At 41.1% G+C, this 25571-nt stretch overlaps 3 protein-coding genes and 1 pseudogene across 4 annotated transcripts in view; 3 read left to right on the top strand and 1 right to left on the bottom strand.

Annotated features, from left to right (window-relative positions):
* VWA5A (von Willebrand factor A domain containing 5A) overlaps nt 1-4831 on the bottom strand; it is a 32074-nt gene extending 27243 nt beyond the window's left edge. The window contains exons 1-6 of one of the 2 annotated variants that reach the window (XM_040255707.1): nt 4664-4831; nt 3636-3680; nt 1526-1583; nt 1220-1422; nt 405-627; nt 107-282 (exon numbers count right to left, since the gene is read on the bottom strand). In XM_040255707.1, coding sequence (XP_040111641.1) covers nt 107-282; nt 405-627; nt 1220-1422; nt 1526-1568 — 645 coding nt within the window. In that variant the 5' untranslated portion in view covers nt 1569-1583; nt 3636-3680; nt 4664-4831. Of the gene's footprint in view, nt 1-106; nt 283-404; nt 628-1219; nt 1423-1525; nt 1584-3635; nt 3681-3773; nt 3794-4663 lie in introns of those variants that run through there. The other variant, XM_040255708.1, reaches the window with a different exon arrangement.
* Nucleotides 4832-5505: 674 nt separating this feature from the next.
* On the top strand, nt 5506-6254 carry LOC120874407 (SIN3-HDAC complex-associated factor-like). The gene has a single exon (XM_040255778.1). It carries the CDS (start codon nt 5589-5591, stop codon nt 6252-6254), a length of 666 nt encoding a protein of 221 aa, XP_040111712.1. The 5' UTR covers nt 5506-5588.
* A 12005-nt stretch (nt 6255-18259) lies between these two features.
* On the top strand, nt 18260-21011 carry LOC120874408 (annotated as a pseudogene).
* A 2132-nt stretch (nt 21012-23143) lies between these two features.
* LOC120874349 (olfactory receptor 8B3-like) lies at nt 23144-24088 on the top strand. The gene is given in 1 exon segment (XM_040255725.1): nt 23144-24088. A coding segment is annotated over 1 exon segment (945 nt).
* Nucleotides 24089-25571: the final 1483 nt, after the last annotated feature.

Here is a 25571-nt window from a genome sequence, read left to right as displayed (position 1 = left end):
TCCCCTCTGGGTTAATAAGAAAAAATGAGAAAGAATTGAGTGAGGACCAAGGTCAGGATCTAAAGGAAAAGGGTACCAGCAATGATAATGCTCTCCTATGAATTACCTGAGCAGAAGTCTTGTTATCTCCAAGGTACTCAATAGGACTCAAGGAGCAGTTGGATTGAATCCTGTCAATGCCATGCTGGGAACTGATGGTCGCCACCATGCTGATTGTGTAGGGCAGGTCCTCCAAAGAGACTACAGGAGTCTTCATATTAAGGCAACTGTCCTCAGAACATCCTACAAAAAGTTATTTTAGTTTTATGTTCCCTTCCCACTCTTTCTAGCACCCTACAGCCTTGAAGGGGTTTCCCCAATTACGTCAACTCCCCCAGGAGTATTTGGAGGGAGAGGAGACTGACCAGAGAGTTGGTACCGAGGATTCAGGATAGCAGGGAGCACGTAGCGCAGAGCCCCGTCTGTTTCCAGGGGCAGCTCCTGCACGTACTTCAGGGTGAGCTCCGCCTGCGACCCGGGGAGGAGGTTCCCCACGTTACAACAGAACACATCCCTGGAGCACATGTCCTCCTCTAACAGGAAGGCTTGGTGGCCACGGATGATGGCATTCTCATAGTTGGTGTGTGCCTGAGGACAGAGAAGGAAAGCTGACACAGTCGGTGGAGGTACACAGGGTACAGAAAACAAAGACTAGCAGGGAGAAACAGTGACTGGTATTGCCAAGTTCACACCCGCACTTTATTTTTAAATTGTATTATTTGCTTTTATTTTTGGTTTCAGTGGGTCTCTGTTGCCTGCTCGGGCTTTCTCTAATTGTGGTGAGCAGGGACTACTCTTCACTGAGGTGCTTGGGCTTCTCAGTGTGGTGGCTCCCCTTATTGTGGAGCACAGGCTCACATGTGGCCTTCAGCACTTGCAGCTTGTGGGCTTAGTTGCCCCGTGGCGTGTGGAATCTTCCCAGACCAGGGATTGAACCCATGACCGTGCATTGGCAAGCAGATTGTTATCCACTGTGCCGCCAGGGAAGTCCCCACAGCTGTACCTTAAGTGACTCTGATTGACTTTCCCTCCAAATGATTTTAGGAAAATAGCAGTTAGAGGGGAATAAAGGAAAGAGCATTCAACATCAGCATTTTTTTGTGAAGTTGCATTTGCTGGAGATCCTGAAGAATGTTCATTAGGGAAAGGAGGAAGGAGGTAATGTACTTATCCGCAGTACCGTCATCTTGTCCTGTAATTCTGCTTTAATTTTCTTTCCATCCACCATGGCCTCGAAGCTGTAGACAGCTGAGTCTTCATCCATGGGGAATATAAAGAAAGCCTCCAAGGGAACTTCCTCCTCATTCTTGTAGTTTAAGGTTGCAGACACACCAGCCACAAACTCACAGATGGACAAGGTCACAGAGATACTCTTCAGTGGCACTGGAGACAGACCAGAGTCCAAGAGTTCAACAAAATGTAATTGAATACCTCCTACAGGCCAGGTTAGGTATGAAGGCAAGTAAGAGTTATGAGTCAGACTTACCTGGCTTCTCCTGGGGGGTTAGGAGGCCTCCGGGGTGCACCATGGTGACACAGGGTTACTGTGGAGAAAACACATGATGAACAGAGTAACATGCTGGGAGCTATTCACTCAGAAAATTAAAGTGAAAGTCACTCAGTCGTTTTTGACTCTTTGTGACTCTTTGTGACTGTATAATCCATGGAATTCTCCAGGCCAGAATACTGGAGTGGGTAGCTGTTCTCTTCTCCAGGGGATCTTCCCAATCCAGGGATCAAACCCAGGTCTCCCGCATTGCAGGCTGATTCTTTACCAGATGAGCCACCAGAGAACCCCAATCACTCAAGTACCAGCATTTTATTTGTTTCTCTCTGGCATAATGGTGGAGGAAGGAACCTAGAAAAAAAGACTGGATAGGTGAAAAAGTTGCTAATAGTAAGAAAAGAGTCAGTTGCTCAGTTGTGTCTGACTCTTTGTGATCCCATGGACTATAGTCCACCAGGCTGCTCTATCTATGAACCCTTCAGGCAACCCCTTCTGGAGTCAGTTGCCATTCCCTTCTCCAGGGGATCTTCCTGACCCAGGGATGGAACTCAAGTCTTCTGCATTGCAGGCTGATTATCTACCATCTAAGCCACTGGAGAAAACCCGGTGGTAAGGCTCCTTCTAAATGCCAGACCCAGGTGGGGAACCTGTAAGGTTCAGTAAGTATATACTAAACAGGAAATCTCTGAAAAACCCTGAGGTTTGTTCAAAGGCTGGCTCCAGTTTTTTCAAAAGCATATTTAATACACCACTTGTTACATATATTGAATCAGTGTAATTAGTTTAACCCCTCTGAATCTCAGTATTCTCTTGCTAAAATGAACACCATAATAGCTGTATATCATATATGCATATATGAATTAGTACATGTGAAGTTCCTAGAACAGTGCCTGACTTATAGGAAACAGTTAAGCAATGTTAACAGACATAAGTATTGTTCCTATTATTCCTTTTACTATTATTAAATAGACCTCTGCTGTCACTTTGATCATGCTATTCAGACAAGTAGGAAGCTGCCAAATTCAAAATGGACCCCCTTACAATTTGGAGCAATTATCTTGTAGCTTTTCTTTTGTGGCTCATAACTGAAATTGCTGATGGATTCTCCTGTTGAAGATATATTTATATATGTGTGTGTGGTTTGTACACATGTATGTGTCCAGCGCTTTGGACTGTAGCCTGCCAGGCGCCTCTGTCCATGGAATTTTCCAAGCAAGAATACTGGAGTGGGTTGCTATTTCCTTCTCCAGGGGATCTTCCCCACCCAAGGATCAAACCCTTGTCTCCCGCATCTCCTGCAATGATAGGGTGAGCCTTTACAACTGAGCCACCTGGGAATCACCTATTTGCACTGTGTGTGTGTATATATATATGTATGTATATTACATGCTACATGTAGCATGTCCTCTATTTTAAATCAGGCCCTTCTAAACATATCTTCCAAGTTTTACTATAACCCTAGACAACCATTTCATGTGACATATTAACAAAGAAATCAATGTATGTACATATACTGTGATTTACATTATGATTCCTTTATGCAGAGAAGTAATAGGTGGAGCTGGTCCTACCCATTGAAGATGCCCTGGGACTTTTCTGAACCCAAGCATTTGTGAGATTGCCTCTAAGTATTCTAGGCCATCTATGCTCATACCAATCACCATTTAAAGTATATCACACACTATCCACACTCCACAGCAAAGTCCAGGTTGCTCCTTCAGATGATGGCAATCCTGTTTCTTATCGCGGTGCCCCTCCTCACAAATCAGAGCCAATAAAACAGGCTCTTCCTTCCGTGTCTGTTTTTATTTTGAGCAACTGAGTAAAACCTGAGTGTGGTAAAATGGCACACTATCTGACAAAGAAACACAGAGCACAGTAGCAGCTGTCCGGGAGGAGAGGTTTCCATGCAGACTCCTAACTGGGCTAAATTCCCTGCTAGAACAGGCTGGAGCTGGGGACAGGAAGAATTGCTAACCACACCAGCAGGGCGCTTAAAGCAGGAGGAGGACACCGACCCGGGTACAACAGCTTAAGAAACTGCGTCACATGTCAGGCCACCCATGCTCCAAAATTAGGTAATACTCACCCAGGGTGGTTTTCAGATGGGGTGAGAGAAGCAGAGGGACGTCTCCTATAAAGAAACAACCCTATTTATTTCCTGGTTATGACCCCAGAACAAATCCCTCTTTGCCAGTCATTTGATTTCCTGCACCCTCTCCCCTACCCTTTTCAAACAAATGATGCTGCGTCAGAATTAGTTCTTCCTTCAAGAAGGCACTTCAGAAATGCAGCCAGCAACAGGTAGGCAGACTGGCCACAGCGGCTGAGCAAGGTCAAAGCCTTGAATCCCAGGCAGCAGGGAGAGCAGAAGATGGCTCACTGAGCCGGGGTCGGGGGGCCTCAGTGCTAGGCGGACCCTCAGGAATGCCGGAGCCCCGGCAGAGCGGGGGCGGGAAGGAGCAGCTGGCGGTGGCGCAGTGGGTCACACCCCTGCAGCCTGCTGCAGGGCAGAAGTGGAGAACCCGGAATCCAGAAGAGTGGGTGAAAGCGGAACTCCTCTAGAAATGGAAAGTGACTGAGTCTTTATTCAGTCCTAAAATTTCGGCATCCAAATACTAACGGAAGGGATCTGAGTCAGTCCTCAATTTCTATATAGAAACCTTTAGGGGCTGCAATCAGACTGGGGAGGGGGTTGGGGGTCGAGGGTGGGGGGACTTGGAGAGAGAAGGCTTGAAGCTCCATTTCACCAGCATAAAATCACATAAAATTTAGAAACATCAAGTGTCCACAGGAAACAAAGGAAGGAAGAAAGAACGAGAGAAGTTGATCAAAAGTAAAATGAAGTAAGAGAAGTGAAGTAGAAAGAGGGGTCTTGGGATTATCCGGAGATGGCTACATCCCCCTTCCACATTCAGCAAGATTCCCCTGACCCACCAAACCCGCAGATACCCTCTGGGCATCGCACTCCAGGACTGAGTTCCCTACCCCGGGCTTGCAGTTAAAACGAGCCCCGAAAGATTTAAAGATGGGGAAAGGGAGTTGTAAGAGGCAGGTCTCAATCCTCAGGAGCAAGGGGTGCCATTCAGCGCCGGCGCGGGCACCCTAGTCACTTACCTCCAGCTGTTCCCAGCACTCTGCGTCGCTGCAGGCAGAAAACAGCTGCAGACAGAATTCCCAGGAAGCCACGCCCCCTCTTAGGGACCGGATGTAAGGTAGTGACTACGTGACTAAGGGATCGACGGAAAATTCTTACACAGAATATTGAAAATTTCACTTCTCTCTGGTTCAAGTCCTCAACCCTGGAACGTTTTTGTCTTTGTTTTTGTTTTCCTTTGTCTTGTTTCAGTTAAGGAACAAACAGAGGAAAGGCAAAGGGAAGGGATTTTTTTTTTTTTTTAATGAAAACACTGTAAGAAACTACATTAACATCAAAAATTACGTGTTTTTGTAATAAACTGAATTAGCGTTTCTTCATTCTTACTGTGCTAGGCCCCAAACTCTATTGGCTTTATATCATTGATTCATTTTTCATTTGAGTCGTTTATTCCAAGATTGTCTCCCTTCCTACAATCTGTGAGGAAAATGAGGAGCCAAGGAAAGGCACCCACAGACCAAGTCTTCCAGTCATGAGTCACTTGTGGGTTTTTCATTCTGGCTATAAAATCAAATGATGGGGGCTAACTGCAAATAACTGAGAATATTTGTGCTCATTCAGGCCTTAGGTGCATTTTGGAATTCAAAATCAGTTTAGCAATTTAAAAGCTACGTTTTTAAACATTTCCATGTACTACATACTACTATTAAAACTATGGAAATTGAAAGTATTTTTTCAAAAGTGAAGTCTAGGGGAAAGCGGAATCTACACCTTCCCCGCCAGCGGCAGCAACTGCAGAACTGCAGGGGACAATCTTTCTAGACAAGGCAGTTGAGGAGAGGGAGTGATTTGAAGAGGGGGGTGACTTGGCCTGCACTGCGCCCCTCGGGAACGTTATTGCGCGTGGAACGGCTGCTTTTGGAAGGCTATGGCCCAGAAGAAAAGATGTTTGGTTTTCACAAGCCAAAGATGTACCGAAGTATAGAGGGCTGCTGTATTTGCAGAGCTAAATCCTCCAATTCTCGATTCACTGACAGTAATCGCTATGAAAAGGATTTCCAGAGCTGTTTTGGGTTACATGAGACTCATTCAGGAGATATCTGTAATGCCTGTGTCTTGCTTGTGAAAAGATGGAAGAAACTGCCAGCAGGATCAAAAAAAACCTGGAATTATGTGGTAGGTGCAAGGGCAGGACCCAGTCTAAAGACTACACTGAAACCAAAGAAAGTGAAAACTCTATCTAGAAACAGGATAAAAAGTAACCAGATCAGTAAATTGCAGAAGAAGTTTAAATGCCACAATTCTGATGCTCACAGAACAACCTCAAGTGCCTCTCCAGCTCAGTCTCCCTGTTACAGTAACCAGTCAGATGATGGCTCAGATACAGAGATGGCTTCTGGCTCCAACAGAACACCAGTGTTTTCCTTTTTAGATCTCACATACTGGAAAAGACAGAAAATATGCTGTGGCATTATCTATAAGGGCAGTTTGGGGGAAGTCCTCATCGACATACATCTATCCAAGCCTTGCTGCTACAGTAAGAAAGCAGCTGCTGAGAAGCCGGAGGAGCAGGGGCCAGAGCCTCTGCCTATCTCAACTCAGGAGTGGTGACTAAGCTTTATGTAGAAGAGGAGCAAAAACGATTTAAATTTTGGAAAACAAAGCAACAAAATGACCCTCTTATTTTTAATTTGGATACCTGCTATTCTGCCAAAAGATGGATTTGTAGAATAGTTTTGAATGGGTTATTTTTCCTCCAGTTCGACAAGAGTTTGTGAAGCTTACTAAGAGATAAAAAAGAAGTGTGCATAATATTTAAGATGCTGAGTATTTCATAGGAAAGCTGAATGTTGCTGTAAAGTGCTCTTTAAGTCTTTTTTAAAAATCCCCTTCTAATGAATGAAACTAGGGGAATTTTCAGGGGACAGAGATGGGATTTGTTGTATGATAAACATATGTAGTTTTAGTCTTTCTATTTTGAGAAGCAGTGGTTGGGGCATTTTTTAAGATGGCTGGCCTACACTTGTTTTCCTTCATTATAGTAAATTTGTCATAACTCAATAAACATGGACTTGCCCCTAGAGGTAATTGTTAATAACTGAAATATTAAGGTCTTGCCGAGGTTCTGGTGATTCAAACTTGTACTACTGAATATTAAGCAGGACAGACAGCTCTCTGGTGTGAATATCTTGAAGGAGTAATTGCTGAATATGCAGAGGTAACTTGACTGTATATGTTGCATCCTGTGTCACCTCCCTCCATATTGATATTTGATACAGATTTTAATTTATATGAAACTTAAAAAGCAAAAGCAAAACTTAAAGCAGAATTAAAGTTCCTCTTGCAGAAATGTTAAGTCTTTAGGATAAGCAATCCTATATGAATAGTTTTGGTAGAGAACATTCTCTATTAAAAATGTTATATTATCTGAAAAATAACAATGTGCAAGTCTTTAGGATGGCACACTAGAAAAACAAAGGTTAATGCTTCTTGGGGCACGTTTCTTAGAGGGCTTGCAAGTGTGTAAATAATTTATGTTATGTGACTGGTGACTTCACTGAAAATCTGCACAACTCAGTTTTAGCTCGGGATTACTTCAGTTGACCTTTGTGAAGGTTTTATCTGTGTAGAATGGTTGTTTGACTTGTTTTAACCTGTTAGGGTTTTGGGATTTTTTTTTTTTTTTTCATTCTATATTAAAGTAAAATTCTACTAAAAGAAAAGAGGTGTGTGTTAATGCTGAGTGGGTTGGTTTTGGTTTGGCTTCTTTTAGTCAGGCTTTCTGAACATTGAGGTGTTAGATGATACATCCTAAATGTGGAGCTCTTCCGTTCTAAAACCTTCATTAAAAGCCTTTCGCTGCTGCTGCTGCTGCTGCTGCTAGGTCGCTTCAGTCGTGTCCGACTCTGTGCGACCCCATAGATGGCAGCCCACCAGGCTCCTTCGTCCCTGGGATTCTCCAGGCAAGAACACTGGAGTGGGCTGCCGTTTCCTTCTCCAATGCATGAAAGTGAAAAGTGAAAGTGAAGTCACTCAGTCATGTCCGACTCATAGCGACCCCATGGACTGCAGCCCCCCAGGCTCCTCCATCCACAAGATTTTCCAGGCAAGAGTACTGGAGTGGGGTGCCATTGCCTTTTACTTGAACCCAAACCAAAGTACTATTGCCTCTTTTCTAAAAGTACAGGAAAAATATATCACCTGTTTTCATAATGAGGAAGCATCGTTTGCCTCCCTGGTAAAACATGACTCAGTACTTATTTTTAAAACTAGATTTTAAAGATTGGATAGTATACATAACAAGAGAGTGAGCCACTTTTTATGGGCACCCTATAGTTTTATAGTTCTTAATCGAAACTTAAAGTTTTATATTTCTTCCTTTGGAAAAAACTACAAGCCACCGTATGCACAGACTACACAGTGAGTTGGGTCAGTGCTCCCACAGACTTTGAGGTGTATTACAAGAACCCCAGCCATTATCATCTTCCTCCTGAGTTATTTTGAAATTTTTTTTTGTACATTTTGGCTGCAGTATTGGTGGTAGAATATACTATAATATGGACCATCTCTACTTCTGTATTTATTTATTTATTGCTAGACCTCAACCACAGTCTTCTTTCCCCCTTCCACCTCTCTTTGCCTGTAGGATGTACTGTATGTAGTCATGTATTTTGTATTAATATATTAGAAATCTACAAATCTGTTTTGTACTTTTTATATTGTTGGATACTTATAATCAAAACTTTTACTAGGGTATTGAATAAATTTAGTCTTATTAGAAAATAAAAAAAACAAAAAAGGGAAGTCTAGATCATCATTGCTCAATAGAAAGATAATGCAGGGTCTTTCCTGGTGGTCTAGTGGTTAAGACACCATCCTTCCAGTGTAAGATGTGCAGGTGTGAACCCTGGCAGGGGAACTAAGATCCCACATACCACATGGCCAAAAAACTAAAAAGAAAAAAAAAATTTTAGAAAAGGAAAGATAATATAGTCACATGAGTGATTATAATGTCCTAGAAGCCCATTTTTTAAAAGGAAAGCAAAAAAAAAGTAGCTGAACTCAATTTAATGCTGTATTTAATATGGTATATACAAAAACTTATATTTTAACATATAATGATGTAAAACTCATGAAGCATTTTGCATTTTTTGTACAAATTTTTGAAATCAATAATGTATTTATATTTACACTACACCTAAAATCATACTACATTGCAAATGCTCAGTGACCACACATAACTAGTGGCTATAATATCCCACAGCACGGGTCTAGAATATAATTTTTTAAAAATCAAAGTTGACTGTCAAATAATTGCCCCCTTTTAAAGAAGGGAACCATTAACACAAAAATGGCAGAAACAGCACTGAATCACGAGTCAAATACATTTTGTTTCAGTGCCAGCTCTAACACAGGGTACCATCTGATCCATCAGAGAGGCTCTCTGAGCTCATGTTTTAACCTGTAAAAAAAAAAAATTAAATACTTCTAAGAATTGCCATACAAATTAAACAAGACATTTTGTGCATTGTCCATTGTGTATAAAAATATTTCTAGTATTAAAATCTCTATTTTAGAGGATGATGATGTCACAGAGTAATTCACACACTAGACACTATGTGACTTAACTAAGCATTAAGAAGACACTACACATCTGAGTCTAAGATAGGTGTCCACAGGCTCTTCTCTCTACTCCTGTGGCTCGATGGCCTGCAAATATCAGAGCCTCTAGCTTACGGGAAAATTAGAAATTAATTTAGAACCTGTTTGTTTTTATTCCTATACAACATAAACATTGTGACTATGAAACTCACTTCCTCCTCTGAAACTAGCTGAGTATCTTTTCTTTCACTAATCTCATCATTTTAAGAGGAAAGATGTCAGTTATTCCTTTTCATCTTTACATTAAGAAGAAGCAGGTTTAAATGAATGTGACTTCTGTTCTCAGTTCTTTTATGCCAAGAAATATAAAAGCAAGTGTCCCTCAAGGAATTCTGATCTCTGGAGTTTAGTGGCCTAAATATTTGTAAGAATATATCCTATAATATTCTTTTTACATGTGGAAACCTGTGTAATATCATATTTCCAGAATAATCCAATTAATATAACCTAACATCAGATACATATTTAGAACACAATGATGAAGAAATAGAATGTGTAAAAGAAAGAATGTAATATTCTCTTAAGAAATGTTTTAAACTATAGTGGTAGATTTCCAGTCATATTTTTAAGTAAGACATGGATAAATTTTTAATTTAAAAAATATAAGAATAATTCCAATATTACATAAATTTATTCCTACCACAAAATTATATAACTACTCTTTCTCTCTTAAAAATTTTTATTGACTTGTAGTTGATTTGCAATGTTGTATCAGTTTCAAGTGTACAGTAAAGTTATTCAGTTATATATATATATATGTCTGTATATACATATTCTTTTTCAGATTATTTTCCTTTATAAATTATTACAAGATATTTAATATTGAATATAGTTCCTTGTGTTATATGGTAGGTCCTTGTTGTTTATCTATTTTTATTTGTAGTAGTGGGTAACTATTAATTCCAAACTTCTAATTTATTCCTCCCTCCCTTTTCAAACCTTTGGTAACCATAAGTTTGTTTGCTATGCCTATTTCTGTTCTGTAAACAAGTTCATTTGTGTAGTTGTTTTTTACTTCACATATAACTGATATCATTCATATTTGTCTTTTTCTATTGGACTTACTTCACTTAGTGTAATAGTCTTTAAGACCATCCATTTTGCTGCAAATGGTATTTTTCATTCTTTTTTAATGTATGAGTAATATTCCATTGTATATATTGTATATTCCAATCTTCTTCATATATTCATCTGACAATGGACTTTTAGGTTGCTTCCATGTCTTTTTGTTGTTGTTTAGTCACTAAATCATGTCCGACTCTTTTGTGACCCCATGGACTGTAGCCCACCAGGCTCCTCTATCCATGGGATTTCCCAGGCAAGAATTCTAGAGCAGGTTATCGTTTCCTCCTCCAGGGCATCTTCCCAACCCAGCAATCGAACCCACATCTCCTACTTGGCAGTCGAAATCTTTACTGCTGAACCACATCTTGGCTATTTTTAATAGTGCTACTATAAGCATGAGGGTGCATGTATCTTTTCAAATGAGTTTTTGTCTTTTCTGAACATATGTCCAGGAGTGGAAAAAGTTATATAACATAAAGTTATATAAAGTTATATATATATAAAGTTATATAATTGTAAGTGACAAATGATGGAATTTTTAAAATTTATTTACTAAGTATTTTGGGGAGTTCTCTCACAGTCCAGTGATTAAGACTCAGTGCTTTTACTGCTATGACTTTTGGTTTCAATCCATGGTTGAGGAGCAAAGATCCCACAAGTTACAGAACATGGGCAAAACAAGTATTGATGATATCTACTAGATAGCATATTAAAAAGCAGAGATATTACTTTGCCAACAAAGGTCCGTCTAGTCAAAGCTATGGTTTTTCCAGTGGTCATGTATGGATGTGAGAGTTGGACTGTGAAGAAAGCTGAGTGCTGAAGAATTGATGCTTTTGAACTGTAGTGCTGGAGAAGAGTTTTGCAAGTCCCTTGGACTGAAATGAGATCCAACCAGTCCTTCCTAAAGGAGACCAGTCCTGGGTGTTCATTGGAAGGACTGACGCTGAGGCTGAAACTCCAATACTTTGGCCACCTCATGCGAAGAGTTGACTCATTGGAAAAGACCCTGATGCTGGGAAGGACTGGGAGCAGCAGAAGGGGATGACAGAGGATGAGATGGCTGGGTGGCATCACCGACTCGATGCACATGAGTTTGGGTGAACTCCGGGAGTTGGTGATGGACAGGGAGGCCTGGTGTGCTGCCATTCATGGGGTTGCAAAGAGTCGGACACGACTGAGCGACTGAACTGAACTGAACTGAACTACAGATGAGCTCACTGAAAGATGACACAGCCTCATTCTCTTCACACCCTTGCAGTCTAGTGAGGAGAGGAGTGGCCAGCACATGCCTCATCCTGACCAACTGCTGGATGAATGAATCACCATATCCAGTGCTCTCTTTGACTTAGAACCATCGCTGCTAATATATCAAACCCATCCCTGAGGAGACCAACAAGTCATTATAAAAAGTGGTAGGAACTGGTTGAGTTTCAGAGATGAGGCAGAACACTACTGTCTATAGCAATAGTAGCAGTCTTTAGGGAAAGGTAGATTTTAAACTTTCAGAAGTAGGGAGAATTCACTTAGGCTGAAGGACACAAAGGGATATTCAGATGTAAGATAAAATAATCACCGCCAGATTCCTAATTCAATCAGAATACTTTGTTTTTCTCCAGCTTAGAGATTCATGGCCTGAAAAAGAGGTAAGATACACTAATTTATACAAGAAGTTTTTCATTTCCTAGAAAAATCACAAAATGAGATTGGATGTATCCCCCAGATTTACTGACATATAACTGACAAATAAATATTGTGTGCGCTTAAAGTGTAAGCTTCCCAGGTAGCCCAAGTTCAAAAGTATCCACTCGCCAGTGCAGGAGATACAAGAGTCAAGGGTTCAATGTACAGGTTGGGAAGATCCCCTGGAGAAGGAAATGATAACCCACTTCAGTATTCTTGCCTGGAAAATTCCATGGACAAAGGAACCTGATGGGCTATGGTCCATGGGATGTCAGAAAGTCGGACAAGACAGAGCAATTGAGTACACACACACATACATACTTAAAGTGTACAAACTGATGATTTGATATATTTTGAGATGATTATCACATTAACACATTAACCACCTTATATGGTGACTGTTTTAAAATTTTTTCAGTTATAAGATAAATTCCTGGAATCTGATGTACAGCATGTGAATCTTATTCATAATACTATTTGTATACTTGAATTTGGCTAAGAGATCAACTTTTAATGAAAAGAAATGAATCCTCAAAGATATGGATTATGGTACTAAAGAGTAGATATTTGACACAGTATTCTTGCTTATCCTTAAAATATTATAAACATCTGTTCTCCTTATATATGTTCTAGCAAAATTATTGCATAAGGTCTACTAGAGTCAATATTCATTTTTTATTTTTATTTAAAAAAATTTTTGGAGTTAAGTATTTTAAACACAAAGCTCCAAGCATACCCAAGACCTATATGAGCCCTCCACCAGCCCATGAATCACACATATTGTGAATAATGTTTAGTAAAATAAATCTCAAATCAGACTATATGATCCTGTGAGTGTGAGTGTGTGTATGCATCACTGTCTCACCATGCAAGTAGTTTGTTTGTAACTAAAAATTATTTGTAATTTGCTGCAAAATTATCTTGAGGGGTGATACCAGATTGCAAAAACCAAAAAATGTAATTCAAAGGCAAGGAGAAGTGTTTGAACTATCTCATATTCTTTTTGTAACGAGGATAAGTCAAAGTGAAATGAACTAAAGCAATGTCTTCACAGTTATGCCAGGCATCCCTCCTAATGTGGAAGGAGATAATTTAGGTGATTCGTTCTGTGTTCTAACTTCTGTTTGTTGAATTAAAGGTGAGCTGAGTCCCTATGTATAATTGTCAATGTGTTATTTGACTTAGAATATATATTTCAAATATATCAAATCCTTCTCTGTGGGGCAAAGCAAATCACTGATCTTATTCTCATACAGATAATTACATAATTTATTTTCCACCACGGTTGGAAATTCTTCTGGAGGAGGGCATGGCAAGCCACTCCAGTATGCTTGCTTGGAGAATCTCCATGGACAGAGGAGCCTAGCAGGCTACAGTGCATGGGGTTGCAAAGAGTCAGACATGACTGAGCAACTGAGCACATATTCCAGCACTGGCATGGTGCAGTCATCCAAGAAATACTAAGGGGTACATGTACCTCTAGGAGATGTTTTTCTTTAATCCTTAGACAGAAAATAATATAAGACTTTGGTTATTAGAATTATGTGAAATAACATGTGAAAATCAACTTGTCTGCTGCTTTGGGGATATCAATATAGAAGATTTTATTGACTTTATACCTGTCACTCTCCTTTGCTTCCTTGGGGAAAGTTTCTGAAGTGGAATAAAACTTAGAGATCAAGAAGTTACACAGAGAGACAAGCACTAAGAGTAAACACAGAGAATGACTTGGATGCCATCTCTCTTCTTCCTCTTTTCCTTTATCCAAAAGCCATGGTTTAGGTGCTGTCTCAAGGTAGAGGAAAGAAGAGTCATGTGAGCTAGTGAAAAGCCTGGACACTAGAGAGGTGGTTTTGTTTTTCATCTGTTTTTCAACGTTTTAGCTCTTTTTAATCTATGACCTTCTGAAGCTTTCTATTGGGGCATTCAGATTTGGAAAGAACTGCTGCTCCCTCCAAACCCTGCTCTCACTGCCCTAAGTACAAGCCACCAGAAACAGTGCCCACTCCACCACCACCCACAGTGCCTGGCAGCCCCCATGGGCACCCTGAGCTTACTGCTGCTCCACCAGACATGGCTTGCTTTAGTCTGAAGGGAGCCATGGTCAGTGGAGTGAAGACATGTTCTTACACTTGGGCTGCATGACTGTTACGCTTTGCTGGTATTTATCCAACAAATGGTAATGTGCAGCAACATCTTGTAGAGATTTCTACCAAAATCAAATGTGGGTTTTTATATCCCTCAGATACTGTGAAAATATGAAAAGGAAATGGTCCAGAATCCAGTCTCAGTGAGAGCTTCACAGTGTCCTCAGGTTTTGCCTGTTGAAGGGGAGATAGAGATAAAGTGGCTCCCTCTAACCCCAGTTGTCTGATTATGCAAATCTGGGGTTGGAAAATGAAATTTTTAATTTCAGTAGCATTCCAGTTCAGTTCAGTCACTCATTCGTGTCCAATTCTTTGCGACATCATGGGCCGCAGCACCCCAGGCCTCCCTATCCATCACCAACTCCCGGAGTTTAACCAAACTCGCATCCATTGAGTCGGTGATGCTATCCAACCATCTCAGCATTCCAGAGAGGTACATAATCAAGAAATCCTGGGCTATAATGTAGCAAAATGCCACCGTCCAGTTCTGCAAATCAGAGTCTGTCCTGAAGGTCAAAGTCCACACCTCAGAAAGACATCTGATAAAGAAGGGAATGGAGAAGCCAAGTGATGTGAAAAGTATCTGAGTGGAAGCACAGACATAGACCATAGAGATGCTGTATAGAGACTCTCCACCCATAAACACTGCAATCATCACCTTCGCTAACCTCCAACAGGCAGAAGGGGATCTTCTGCCTATATATATGTGCCTCAGGGTTCGGGTTGACCCTCTGTGCTTTTTTCTTCAAGATGATGTCAGGAGGAGCTGTTTCAGCTAAAGGGATCATGATAAACAGCTATGTATTCATTTGCCTAGAATACGTATCCCATGGGCAGGAATCAGACCATCCAGACTGTTAGCCTATGGTCTCTCACTCCCAAGCTGAAGGGTATTCCAAGTAGAGTAGAGGAAGGTAGCTATCATACTTACATTTAGAAATAAAGGAAAACAAATATCCAGGAGAGAGACCCAGAAACAACACAGTCCCAGACTTGTCCATGGTACCCTAACCCGGGGGACGGAGTCTTAGAGGATACTCTTGTCTTAAAATTGTTTGGCTCACAGAGACACCTAATCAAGCTGATAAGTGACAGAGACACTGCTTTAGAGCAATAATGATTCCATTTTTCTTTTTGATCTCCAGTGTTCCTGTTGTTTAGGAAAAGATTCTGTTTTCTTGAGGGGAAGTGGGAGGGGAGCTGGGCTCCAGGGAGGTGGGGGCGAGGGACACAGAGAAAGGCAGAGAAGAGAGGCCCAGGTAGCCTGGCCACTGATCTTCCTGCCTTGCTGAGAACCTGCTTTCATTCCTGCCCTCAGGTGTGTGAAAGGAGCTGGTTCCTTTCTTTCTTTTTTAAAAATAATTCATTTACTTTATTTATGGCTGTGATGGGTCTTCCTTGCTGCAGGTGGGCTTCCTCTAGCTGCAGCGAGCGGGGGCTGCTCTTCATTGCAGAGGACGAGCTTCTCATTGAAATGGCTTCTCTTGTTTCAGAGCAAGGGCTCCGGGTGCACGGGCTTCAGTGGTTGTGCTGCACTGGCTCAGTAGTTGCAGCTCACAGGCTCTCGAGGGCAGCCTCAGTAGTTGCGGCTCACAGGCTTAGTTGCTCCTCAGCATGCAGGGTCTTCCCAGATCAGGGATTAAACCCATGTCCCCTGCATCAGTAGGTGGATTCTTAATCACTGTACCACCAGGTAAGTCCCAGGAAAAGCTTTAATTGTCCCAGATGGGACTATGTTCAGTTATTTACTAGTGAATCTTGCAATCATGAACTCTACAATACTATAGTTCCTACTTTCCAAGATACGTTCAAGTGGGAAACATTTGTACATGTGAACACAGTCCCAAATAGATTTCAATGGTGAAGTCAAAATTAACATTAAGAACTGTCTAATGTGGAAATATATGAGACGTAAGCCAAGAGTGAACCCTCACATTAACCATGGACTTTGGACAACAATAATACGTCATTGTAGGTTTATAAATGTAACAAATGTACCACTTTGGTGGGGATGCTGAGAACAGGAAAGGCTGTCCCTGTGTGGGATATACAGGGAGTATATGAAAAATCTCTGCATCTTCTGCTCAATTTTGCTGGAAAAACATAACTGCTCTTTAAAATATTATTTTCTTAAACTTGTTTAAATAGGAAAAATTATATGAGATATAGCAAACTCTGTGCACAGATAAACATGGGTGACCTTAATTCCTGGCATATTAAAGAAGTTTTAACTATTTTAAGAAATTTGAGGGATAAAAAATTAATTGGAAAGGGAAATAATGAGGTAAAAACTTAAAGTAGTAAAATCTATTAAAAATAATATTTTCAAATGGATAAATATGTAAAGGGATCTTGAAAATTATCAACAAATTGATAATCCTTTAATAAACCAGATTAAGAAAACAAAGAGGGAGAGTAAGTAATTCTATGAGGAAAACTTAGTCCTCATCTTTTAGTGATACCAACAAATATTTAAGGATGAGATTCTCTGGGTTTGTTTCAGAATAACTCAGGGATGAGCACTAAAGCAGGGTGAAGGGTACACGGGAATCATCCCACCAATCTCTCCTTTTTCAAAATTGCATACTTACCTTTTGAAACTAAAATTCTTATTTTCTTTTTCCATTTATTGCTATTTCTTTAATCTAGTTTTCTATTTAAAAAAAAAAGGAAAACATAAAACCTAACAATCTCCCTTCTACTTTCACTTCTCCTGTTGTTCTGCAAAGAACACCATGCCCAGAACCACCAGTGACATTCTAATCATCAAATCAAGTGACATATGTTCAGCTTTCACCTAATTAGATTTCTCTGCAACATTAGGAATCTAATCTCTCCTCAGAGCTCAAGCTTCTTTAATTAGTCAGCAGCATTTGTATTTTTCTACGTGGCTTTAGTGGTAAAGAACCCACCTGCCAGTACAGGAGACATAAGAGACAGGAGTTCGACCCAGGGTGGGGAAGATACCCTTGAAGAGAGCATGGCAACCCACTCCAGTATTCTTGCCTGGAGAGTCCCATGGACAGATGCGCCTGGCGGGCTACAATCCATAGGGTCACAAGGAGTCGGACATGACTGAAATGACTTAGCACGCAAGCACACACACGCAGCATTGCTCTGACCTCTCATTCTTTGCTCTTTCTCATAAATGACGTTAATCAGAATTTCCTTCACTGCCTCTTGTCACCTTCTGTGTGATATCCTCTCATGATGATATGCACACCTTTGTTTCAACTGCCATTCCTATGTTGATAACTCTTAACCTACTATTAAGTTTCAAGACTAATTCTAAGCAAGAGTACTGGAGTGGGGTGCCATTGCCTCCTCCATCATATGCCTTCAAGGCACCTTAAATTTAACCAAAACCTGTACTTACTAAACTCATTCTCATAAGCAGGCTTGTGCTTGCTCCCATGGCTTACATCTTATTTAATGGCATCTTGACTCCTGTTTTCCCTAACTACATACATAATTCTTCTCTGACCTGTTTCTCACTAATCTCTCTCACCTATCTTCAAAACACCCCAAATTATGAGTGGACATTTTCTTTTGTGATGCTAGCTCCCTGACATCTAACGTAATGGTCCAATTACCTTCTTCATTTCCTTGATCCATATCTAATGTTCATCAGTCCTGGAGCATATAATCCTAATGTCTTCCATCACACATGTTTAACTTCTTTCAGGACCTCTAGTTGCTCTTATAGCTGATAGTGTTCTCTATGTGTGACATCATATCTCCTTCTGTATCTGGTTCCTCTTTCAAGGCCTCTAGGCCCCTTGCTGATTCCACTGTAGTAGGTCTCAGGGTCAAGGGTCAGACCAAGATGATCCCATGGCAGTTGGCAGCCATGACAACAGACTAGCCCAAATGGAGGAGTCAGAAACAGTAGGATTTATCTTCTCTGTTCCCTAGGCTACTTCAGTTTCTGCCACTGCCATTGCGTCAGCAATCACTAAAAGATTTTGCCCTATTTCTTGTGATTAATCCTATCTGAGAAGAAGCATGTGAGATATTGGTGACGGTCTCCGCTTGAAAACCCCAGTCGCAACGGTGCACATACTGGTCAGAAAGGTCGAGGCCACCAACATGTTCTTCTCCTCCTGGGTCTTAGTCTTCTTGGCGGTAGGACTCATCATAGAAGAATGGGCTGAACTAAAGTTGGGACCCCAAAATCCTACAATAACCCACCATTCGTGGATATGTTGTACTTCCCTGTGGCCATCAGGTCAGAGCTATTATATGGAAAGAGATGTGTGGAAAATGAGTGTTCATCCTTCCTTGACTTCCGTTTATCTCACCATTATCCTCTAGTGCAACCACCTGTAGCCGCAGTGTGCCCACTTTCATAATCAACACAGTCAAGGCCTACCCCAAAAGCTCAGCATTTGCACATTTTGGAAAAATGTTTAGAAGCTCACAGACTTACCTGATGGATCTCTGAGAAGCCGTGACAGTAACAACAGGGAGTCTAGCACATCTAGAATGTGAGGATATAAAAGAAAGGTGACTGGCAGCAAAGAAAACACGTTACATTGCCACTAGAAGAAGCCAAGAGTGTTTAGCAAGAAATGCATTTTGAAAAAATAGAAGAGAAAGAAGGTTACAGAGATACAAAGATAGAGAACAATTTCTTTTGGTTCCGTCTCCCATTTAACTTAAGACCCCTACCTCTTTCGTTCCCTACCTCTGCTCTTTATTATTTAAGCAAATGTTTCACCTCATCCATGTTTACTTAGAGATATGTGTGCCCCAGGTAGAAATGAGCCAGAAGAAATATCTGTCCTTGCCTCAATACAGCTTCTTCTTTTCAACAGATGGCCTGGAAGTGGTCAGGAACATTCTGATTGTGGTGTTCAGCTTTTCCTTCATGCATAACTTGCTCCTGGGTTTTGAATTCATCTATATGATTCCTCAAACCAAATATACTCTCATGACTTGCCTGCCTCGCTTTCCTCACAGGTAACTTCCTGTCTTCAGCCACCAGTAACTTCCTGTCTTCCCTGACATAGGATCGGAGGCATACTTGGTTTGTAGGTCCAGGCTGTGGTCTCTGACTAACTCAGCCCTCTCAGTTCTTTGGCTTAGATATGCAGCTGCCAAATTGGATCCACCACTCATGTGGCATTGGCCTCTGGACAAGGTGCAGTTGTGCATGGTAGGGGTTTGGAAGTCAAGCATATCTCGGGTTAAGACTTAAGTACGAGTGCCGGGGTCCGTCAGAAGGGACTTTTCTTTCTCCTTTTGTCTGGGCATCAGGCATCCTTCTGCTCAGTGTGCTCCTACTGTATCACCACATGCTAACTCAGGGTGAATCCATGTACTACTCGAGTTACAAGGTCTCCTGGATCATTTTCACTGCATACTTGAATACTTTATTGTTATTTGCCTCTGAGGAGTGTCTTCAGGGCCCTTGATGGGAGCTAAAAACCAATCTCTGATAGGCGGGAGAGTGAGAGGATGGGAAAGAAGATAGAGGAAAAGTTACCAACCTTTCCATTTTAAAGGGCTATTGGGGTAGTTAGACTCACTCTGAGGATGGTTCCTACAAGGATGTGAGCTGAGTGAGATGTTCGATACGCTTGCCTCCAAGGGAACCCTTCCTTTCCACCTTTTCTTTCACACCTGCCCCGTTCAGAGTGGAGATAATCGCTAACTTCAAGACTAAAGAATTGGTAGGGAATGTTCACTCATGTGGAGGCGGTGACCCTAGGGGCATAGTTGTCCTGCCAGGACAGGCTGAGGTCAGAGAAAATCAGTGTCTGATGCACAGTGACCATTTACAAACACCAGAGACTCTTCTAAGAAGCCTTTAAAATTTCCCTTGGAACTAAACTTCCTAACTCAGAAGCATGTCCTCTGTCAGAAAGAATCCTCAATTGTGTTGAGCACTGCCTGTGTGTGTGCTCAGTCACTCTGTCGTGTCCGACTCTTCCGCGACCCCATGGACTGCCAGGTTCCTCTGGCCATGAGATTTTCAGGCAAGAATACTGGAGTGGGTTGCCATTTCCTCCTCCAGGGGATCTTCCCAACCTAGGCACTGAACCCAAGTCTCCCGCATCCCCTGCATTGCAGGTAGATTCTTTACCTGCTGAGCCCTCAGGGAAGCCCCAAACCTTGTGCAGATGTGCTCAGGCAAGTCCGGCTCTTTGTGACCCCATGGACTGTAGTTGGGCTGCATTTAAGCTATTCTGCACACACTTTTAAAGTGAAAGAAAGAAAGTGAAGTTGCTCAGTCGTATCTGACTCTTTGCGACCCCATGGACTGCAGCCTTGCCAGGCTCCTCCGTCCATGGGATTTTTCAAGAAAGAGTACTGAAGTAGGTTGCCATTTCCTTCTCCAGGGAATCTGCCTGACACAGGGATCAAACCCGGGTCTCTCGCATTGTAGGCAGAACTGTCTGAGCAACCAGCACTCTTCTGCTAAAGCACTCCCCTCCTGAATGGCTTGGGACTGTTCAAAGGGAACCATTAGGCTTTACAGCTGGGCCTCATGGCCCATAGGGAGGGAAGTGTTTCTGTGACTTTTCTGTTGTTCCTTCATCACCCTCCCCTGGCTTCTCTTTTTCCCAGGATTCCTCTCTCTCTTACAGTACAAGCAGTCTATTAATGGTTCTGGTAGCCTGATCACCATCCCCAAATCTGCCAGAGAAAGTCAGGTTATGGAGCACCATGGAGTTTCAAATTTGTCTCGTTACCAGCAGGTACTGCAATGCCTCATAGTATTGTCCGGATACACTCTGCCCACATGAAAGAAGATTGTCCAAAAAGACCAAACATCCAAGCACATCGTATAACCAGGGCTCTATGATTTGACAATTTATCTTTCTGTATATGTTCATCTTAATGGCAACAGCTTGTGCATATGTGGTGTGTGAAGGTCCAGCTGTATGGTCTGGTGTGGAATTATGTAAATGACTATAACTGGATTGGGGTCAATAAGAAGATCCAGAAACCTTTAAAAAAATTGTTTTACCCTGACCAGCTTTTATTTCTTCTCACCATTTAATAGCATCTGTTATTAATATAGTAAATATCATCATATAACTGATACTTGCTGTATTACTAACTTTATATATCACAATGATTTGGAATAATGTATATTACCTTTAGTCTCATTGATTTTATTGTAAAATATTTCAACCTTTCAGAAAAAAATACAAAACAACATGATAAATACCTGTGTATACATCACCCAACTTTCACATTATAGACATAACTGATATTCCCTTAATTGTTTTTTCTAATCTTAATTCCCTCATTTGTTTCACTGTAAAACACCTTTAATTATGCATTGTTGATAATTGTACATTCATGTCATCTTTCCTACAACTTTATACATCTATAAAAATTGTAAAGATTAGCTATCCAAGCATTTAAAGATCATTAAATATTGTACTTTACAGATCATTTTTAGAAAGTCACCTTTTTCACTTGACTTTATGGTTTTGTAATTCATTGATAAGTTTTGTTCTACTTCATTGATTCAGACTCTTGTTAAGTTTTTCCCTTTAGGGATATAATGTGAAATACTCACTTTCCAGTTGATAAAAAGCTAGCAGTTTTCTTTTGTTGTTTTGTTGCTAAGTCATACGTGACTCTTTTGTGACCCCATGGATGGGGGGTAGCCCACCAGTCTCCTCCGTCCCTGGGATTCTCCAGGCAAGAACACTGGAGTGGATTGCCATGTCCTTCTCCAGTGCATGAAAGTGAAGAGTGAAAATGAAGTCACTCAGTCGTGTCTGACTCTTAGCGACCCCATGGACTGCAGACTACCAGGCTCCTCCACCCATGGGATTTTCCAGGCAAGAGTACTGGAGTGGGTCGCCATTGCCTTCTCCTGCTACAAAAATAGCACTGAACAAAATAGACAAAATCTATGCCCTTATGGAACTTAGATTCAAATGCACCTGAGCATATCAATGTGTGTGTATGTGTTGTGAGAAAAAAACTAAGTAAACAAATAAGTGACTAGTATTTCACAGAGAGGTAGGTGCTGTGTATTCAGGAAAGGTCACCTGCTTTTCTATTTGAGGATGTGCCCCATATGGCAACAAACAAAAATGTATGCAAAATGGTTTACTTCCAATACATCACTGTTATAGTGAACTCAGCTTAAAGTAATTACTTCAGCAGAGTAATTTCTCTTTGCTACAAATCATGATCTCTGGGGAAAGCACAATGAAAACCTAAGACTTCAAGTTTTAATCAGGTCCCTAGGATTTTCCATTCACAATAACCCTTGGGTCATATTAGCAGGTGGCTCCCTGGGCACCAACAGATGCTATTTCCACTCCCCTGGACTGGAGAGGACACTCTGGCAGAGCCACCATCAGAAATCATGACCTGTAACTCATGTCACCTTAGAGCCTGGTGTACTGAGGTCTGTGCTCTGACTCATTCCAAACGCACTCAAAACAGAAACAATAGCAAAGAAGAATCTCTGTTCTGGGCTGTTCATCTCTAAAATTCATCAGAGCCTTTTGCTCTTCCTTGAGAATAAGGAAGCAGAGGTAGCAAGTCCCAACACTGAAGTCTCCATACAGAAGGGTGAGTGTTGAATTTTATCTGCCCTGTTACTCATCTTCCAAACCTCATCTGTGGAAGCCAAGGATTCTTTGAAATGACAGCTTTCTCTCTGCTGAGATAACTACTGATCATTGGGTAAGTCTGGTAAACTGTCAGAACAGAAGTGGAAAAGAGATGCTGTCGTCATGAGTCCATGGGTTACTGAATTTTATCCCTGTAGAACTTGCCTGATAGTGTTTTTGATACACTTCTTTAAAAATTTCCTCAGCCTTTATACAGAGGAGAAAACAAAGGCACACAGAAGGGTGGGTGGGGTTTTTTTCTCGAATTCTGGGACTGTCTCAATAGACTGGGATTGAGTGGAGAGAGCAGGGCACTCATTTTAACATTACCCTCTGTCCTGTTCCCACAGGTATGTCCTAGGGAAGAATGGCTCCAGGGAATGAATCTACAGTGACTGAGTTTATCCTGCTGGGTTTAACACAGCAGCCAGAACTCCAGCTGCCTCTCTTTTTCATTTTCTTAGCAATTTATGTGGTCACTGTGGTGGGGAACGTTGGCTTGATTATTCTTATTGGTCTGAACCCTCACCTGCACACTCCCATGTACTACTTTCTCTTCAACCTTTCCTTCATTGATCTCTGCCACTCCTCTGTCATTACCCCTAAAATGCTGATGAGTTTTGTAAGCCAGAACATCATCCCTTATGCAGAGTGCATGCCTCAGCTCTGCTTCTTCTCCTTCTTTGTTATTGATGAGTGCTTTATTTTGACATCAATGGCCTATGACCGATACGTGGCCATCTGTAAGCCCCTGCTGTACAAAGTCTCCATGTCCCATCAGGTCTGCCTTATGCTGACGGTGGGTGTATACGCGATGGGGCTGGTGGGTGCCATGGCCCACACTGGGTGCATGCTGCGACTCTCCTTCTGTGATGGAAACATCATCAATCACCACATGCGTGGCATCCCTCCTCTCCTCCAGCTCTCCTGCACCAGCACCTCCATCAGTGAGCTGGAGGTTTTCACTGTGGGGGGCGTCAATGTCCTAGTGCCCAGTATCACCATTTCCATTTCTTACACCTTGATCCTCTTGAACATCCTTCGCATCCGTTCTGCAGAGGGCAGGTCCAAAGCCTTCAGTACCTGCAGCTCCCACATAATTGTGGTTTCTCTTTTCTTTGGATCATCTGCATTCATGTATCTTAAGCCTTTTCCTGCTAGGTCTCTGGATGAAGATAAAGTGTCCACAATTTTTTACACCATTGTGGGGCCAATGGTGAATCCTTTCATCTACAGTTTGAGGAACAAAGATGTCCAAATTGCATTGAGAAAGACCTTGAAGAAAAGAGTATTCTGAACTAAAATTTTGTTAGTTATTGATGCCACATCTTAGTATGGATACACAATGTATAAAGACATGGAGAACATAGAAATTAAAGTAGAAATGAAAGTGATTTAAATCATAGCATATATTAAGTTCATTATATAAATCACTTCATAAGAAAAAATACTGTATGGAAAAGGAGGATCAACCCTTCATCCTTTCATAGAAAATAGGGAAAGTAGTCATTGTGTCATTGTTCAGCTTATTTTCAGAGACTATAAGGTTTCAAATCGAGAAAGTTGAATGATAATGTATCAAGGAATGGTAAGATTGTCAGGTTTTTCATGGGAAGTAGGGAAGGAGAGGGTAGGGAGAATAGAGAGAGTAGCATTGATATATATACACTACTGTGTGTAAAATAGATGGCTAGTGGGAAGCTGCTGTGTAGCACAGGGAGCTCAGCTTGATGTTCTTTGATGACCTAAAGGGGTGGGGTACAGGGTGGGAGGGAGACTCAAGAGGGAGGGAATATATGTATATACATAGCTGATTCATGTTATTGTACAGCAGAGACTAACACAACATTGTAAAACATTTATATTCCAATTTTTAAAAATAAATACAATGAAATAAAATTTTAAACAAAGATTTCAAAAGTTTCTCTTTAGGTATCCCCCGGACATCAGGTACAAATAATATAGTTTATTTAATCAACAAATTGAAACTGAGCACCTATTCTGTATCGGTTTGTGTTTTTAAACAGCAGAGATACCATGGTGAACAAGGCAATGTTTGTGCTTTCATCAGGCTAGTTATCTATGGGAAGGTGGAGGTGGGGTGCAAGCTGGAGGAGTCAAATTATGAGCAAATAAACATATACACATGTATAGATGGGAAATGCCATGTAGAGTCTTGAATTAAGGAGATGGTACAAGAAGTAACTATGGTTACTTCAGACTGGGTGTTCAGGAAGGATTTTTCTGAGAAGGAAACATTCTAACTGAGAAGAGGAAAACTGGACACAGAGAGATAAGAATATTCTTTACAGGGGAAAATCCACATGGGAACACTGGAACAGAGTGGCCATCTGCAAGCCAAGGAGAAAACAAATCTGCCAGCACCTTGATCCTGGATTTAAAGCGTCTAGAACTGTGACAAATAAATTCCTATTTTTTAAGCCACCTAGTATGATATTTCTTTATAATAGCCCTAACAAACTAATGCATGGACTATTTACTGAACACTATGAAATATTTTTAAGAGTTGGGACTCATGATATAAACATCTCTTTTTAATGCTAAATATAGTCACATAAAATTTGATGGTCAAAAAGCCATACCTAACAAACTTACTTTTACTGAAATACTAGTCTCTCTTTATTTGAGTCTTTTCCTTAATTCACTGAGTTTCAAAACTGTATTAAAAATAATATTCATCAAGATGTCAGGAAGTGAATAGTTTTATGCTTGTGCAGAATTAGTGCTTTCGGAGCAAATTTCCCTTGAATTCAGGTCAT

This window comes from Oryx dammah, unplaced genomic scaffold, assembly GCF_014754425.2.
Source record: "Oryx dammah isolate SB20612 unplaced genomic scaffold, SCBI_Odam_1.1 HiC_scaffold_15, whole genome shotgun sequence".
Classification (NCBI taxonomy): domain Eukaryota; kingdom Metazoa; phylum Chordata; class Mammalia; order Artiodactyla; family Bovidae; genus Oryx; species Oryx dammah.
Note: the sequence above shows the minus strand (reverse complement) of the source record. Positions and strands in the feature narration are given on the sequence as shown.

Coding starts and splice junctions, on each gene's coding strand:
- LOC120874407 (XM_040255778.1), top strand. CDS start 5,589: ATGTTTGGTTTTCACAAGCCAAAGATGTACCGAAGTATAGAGGGCTGC.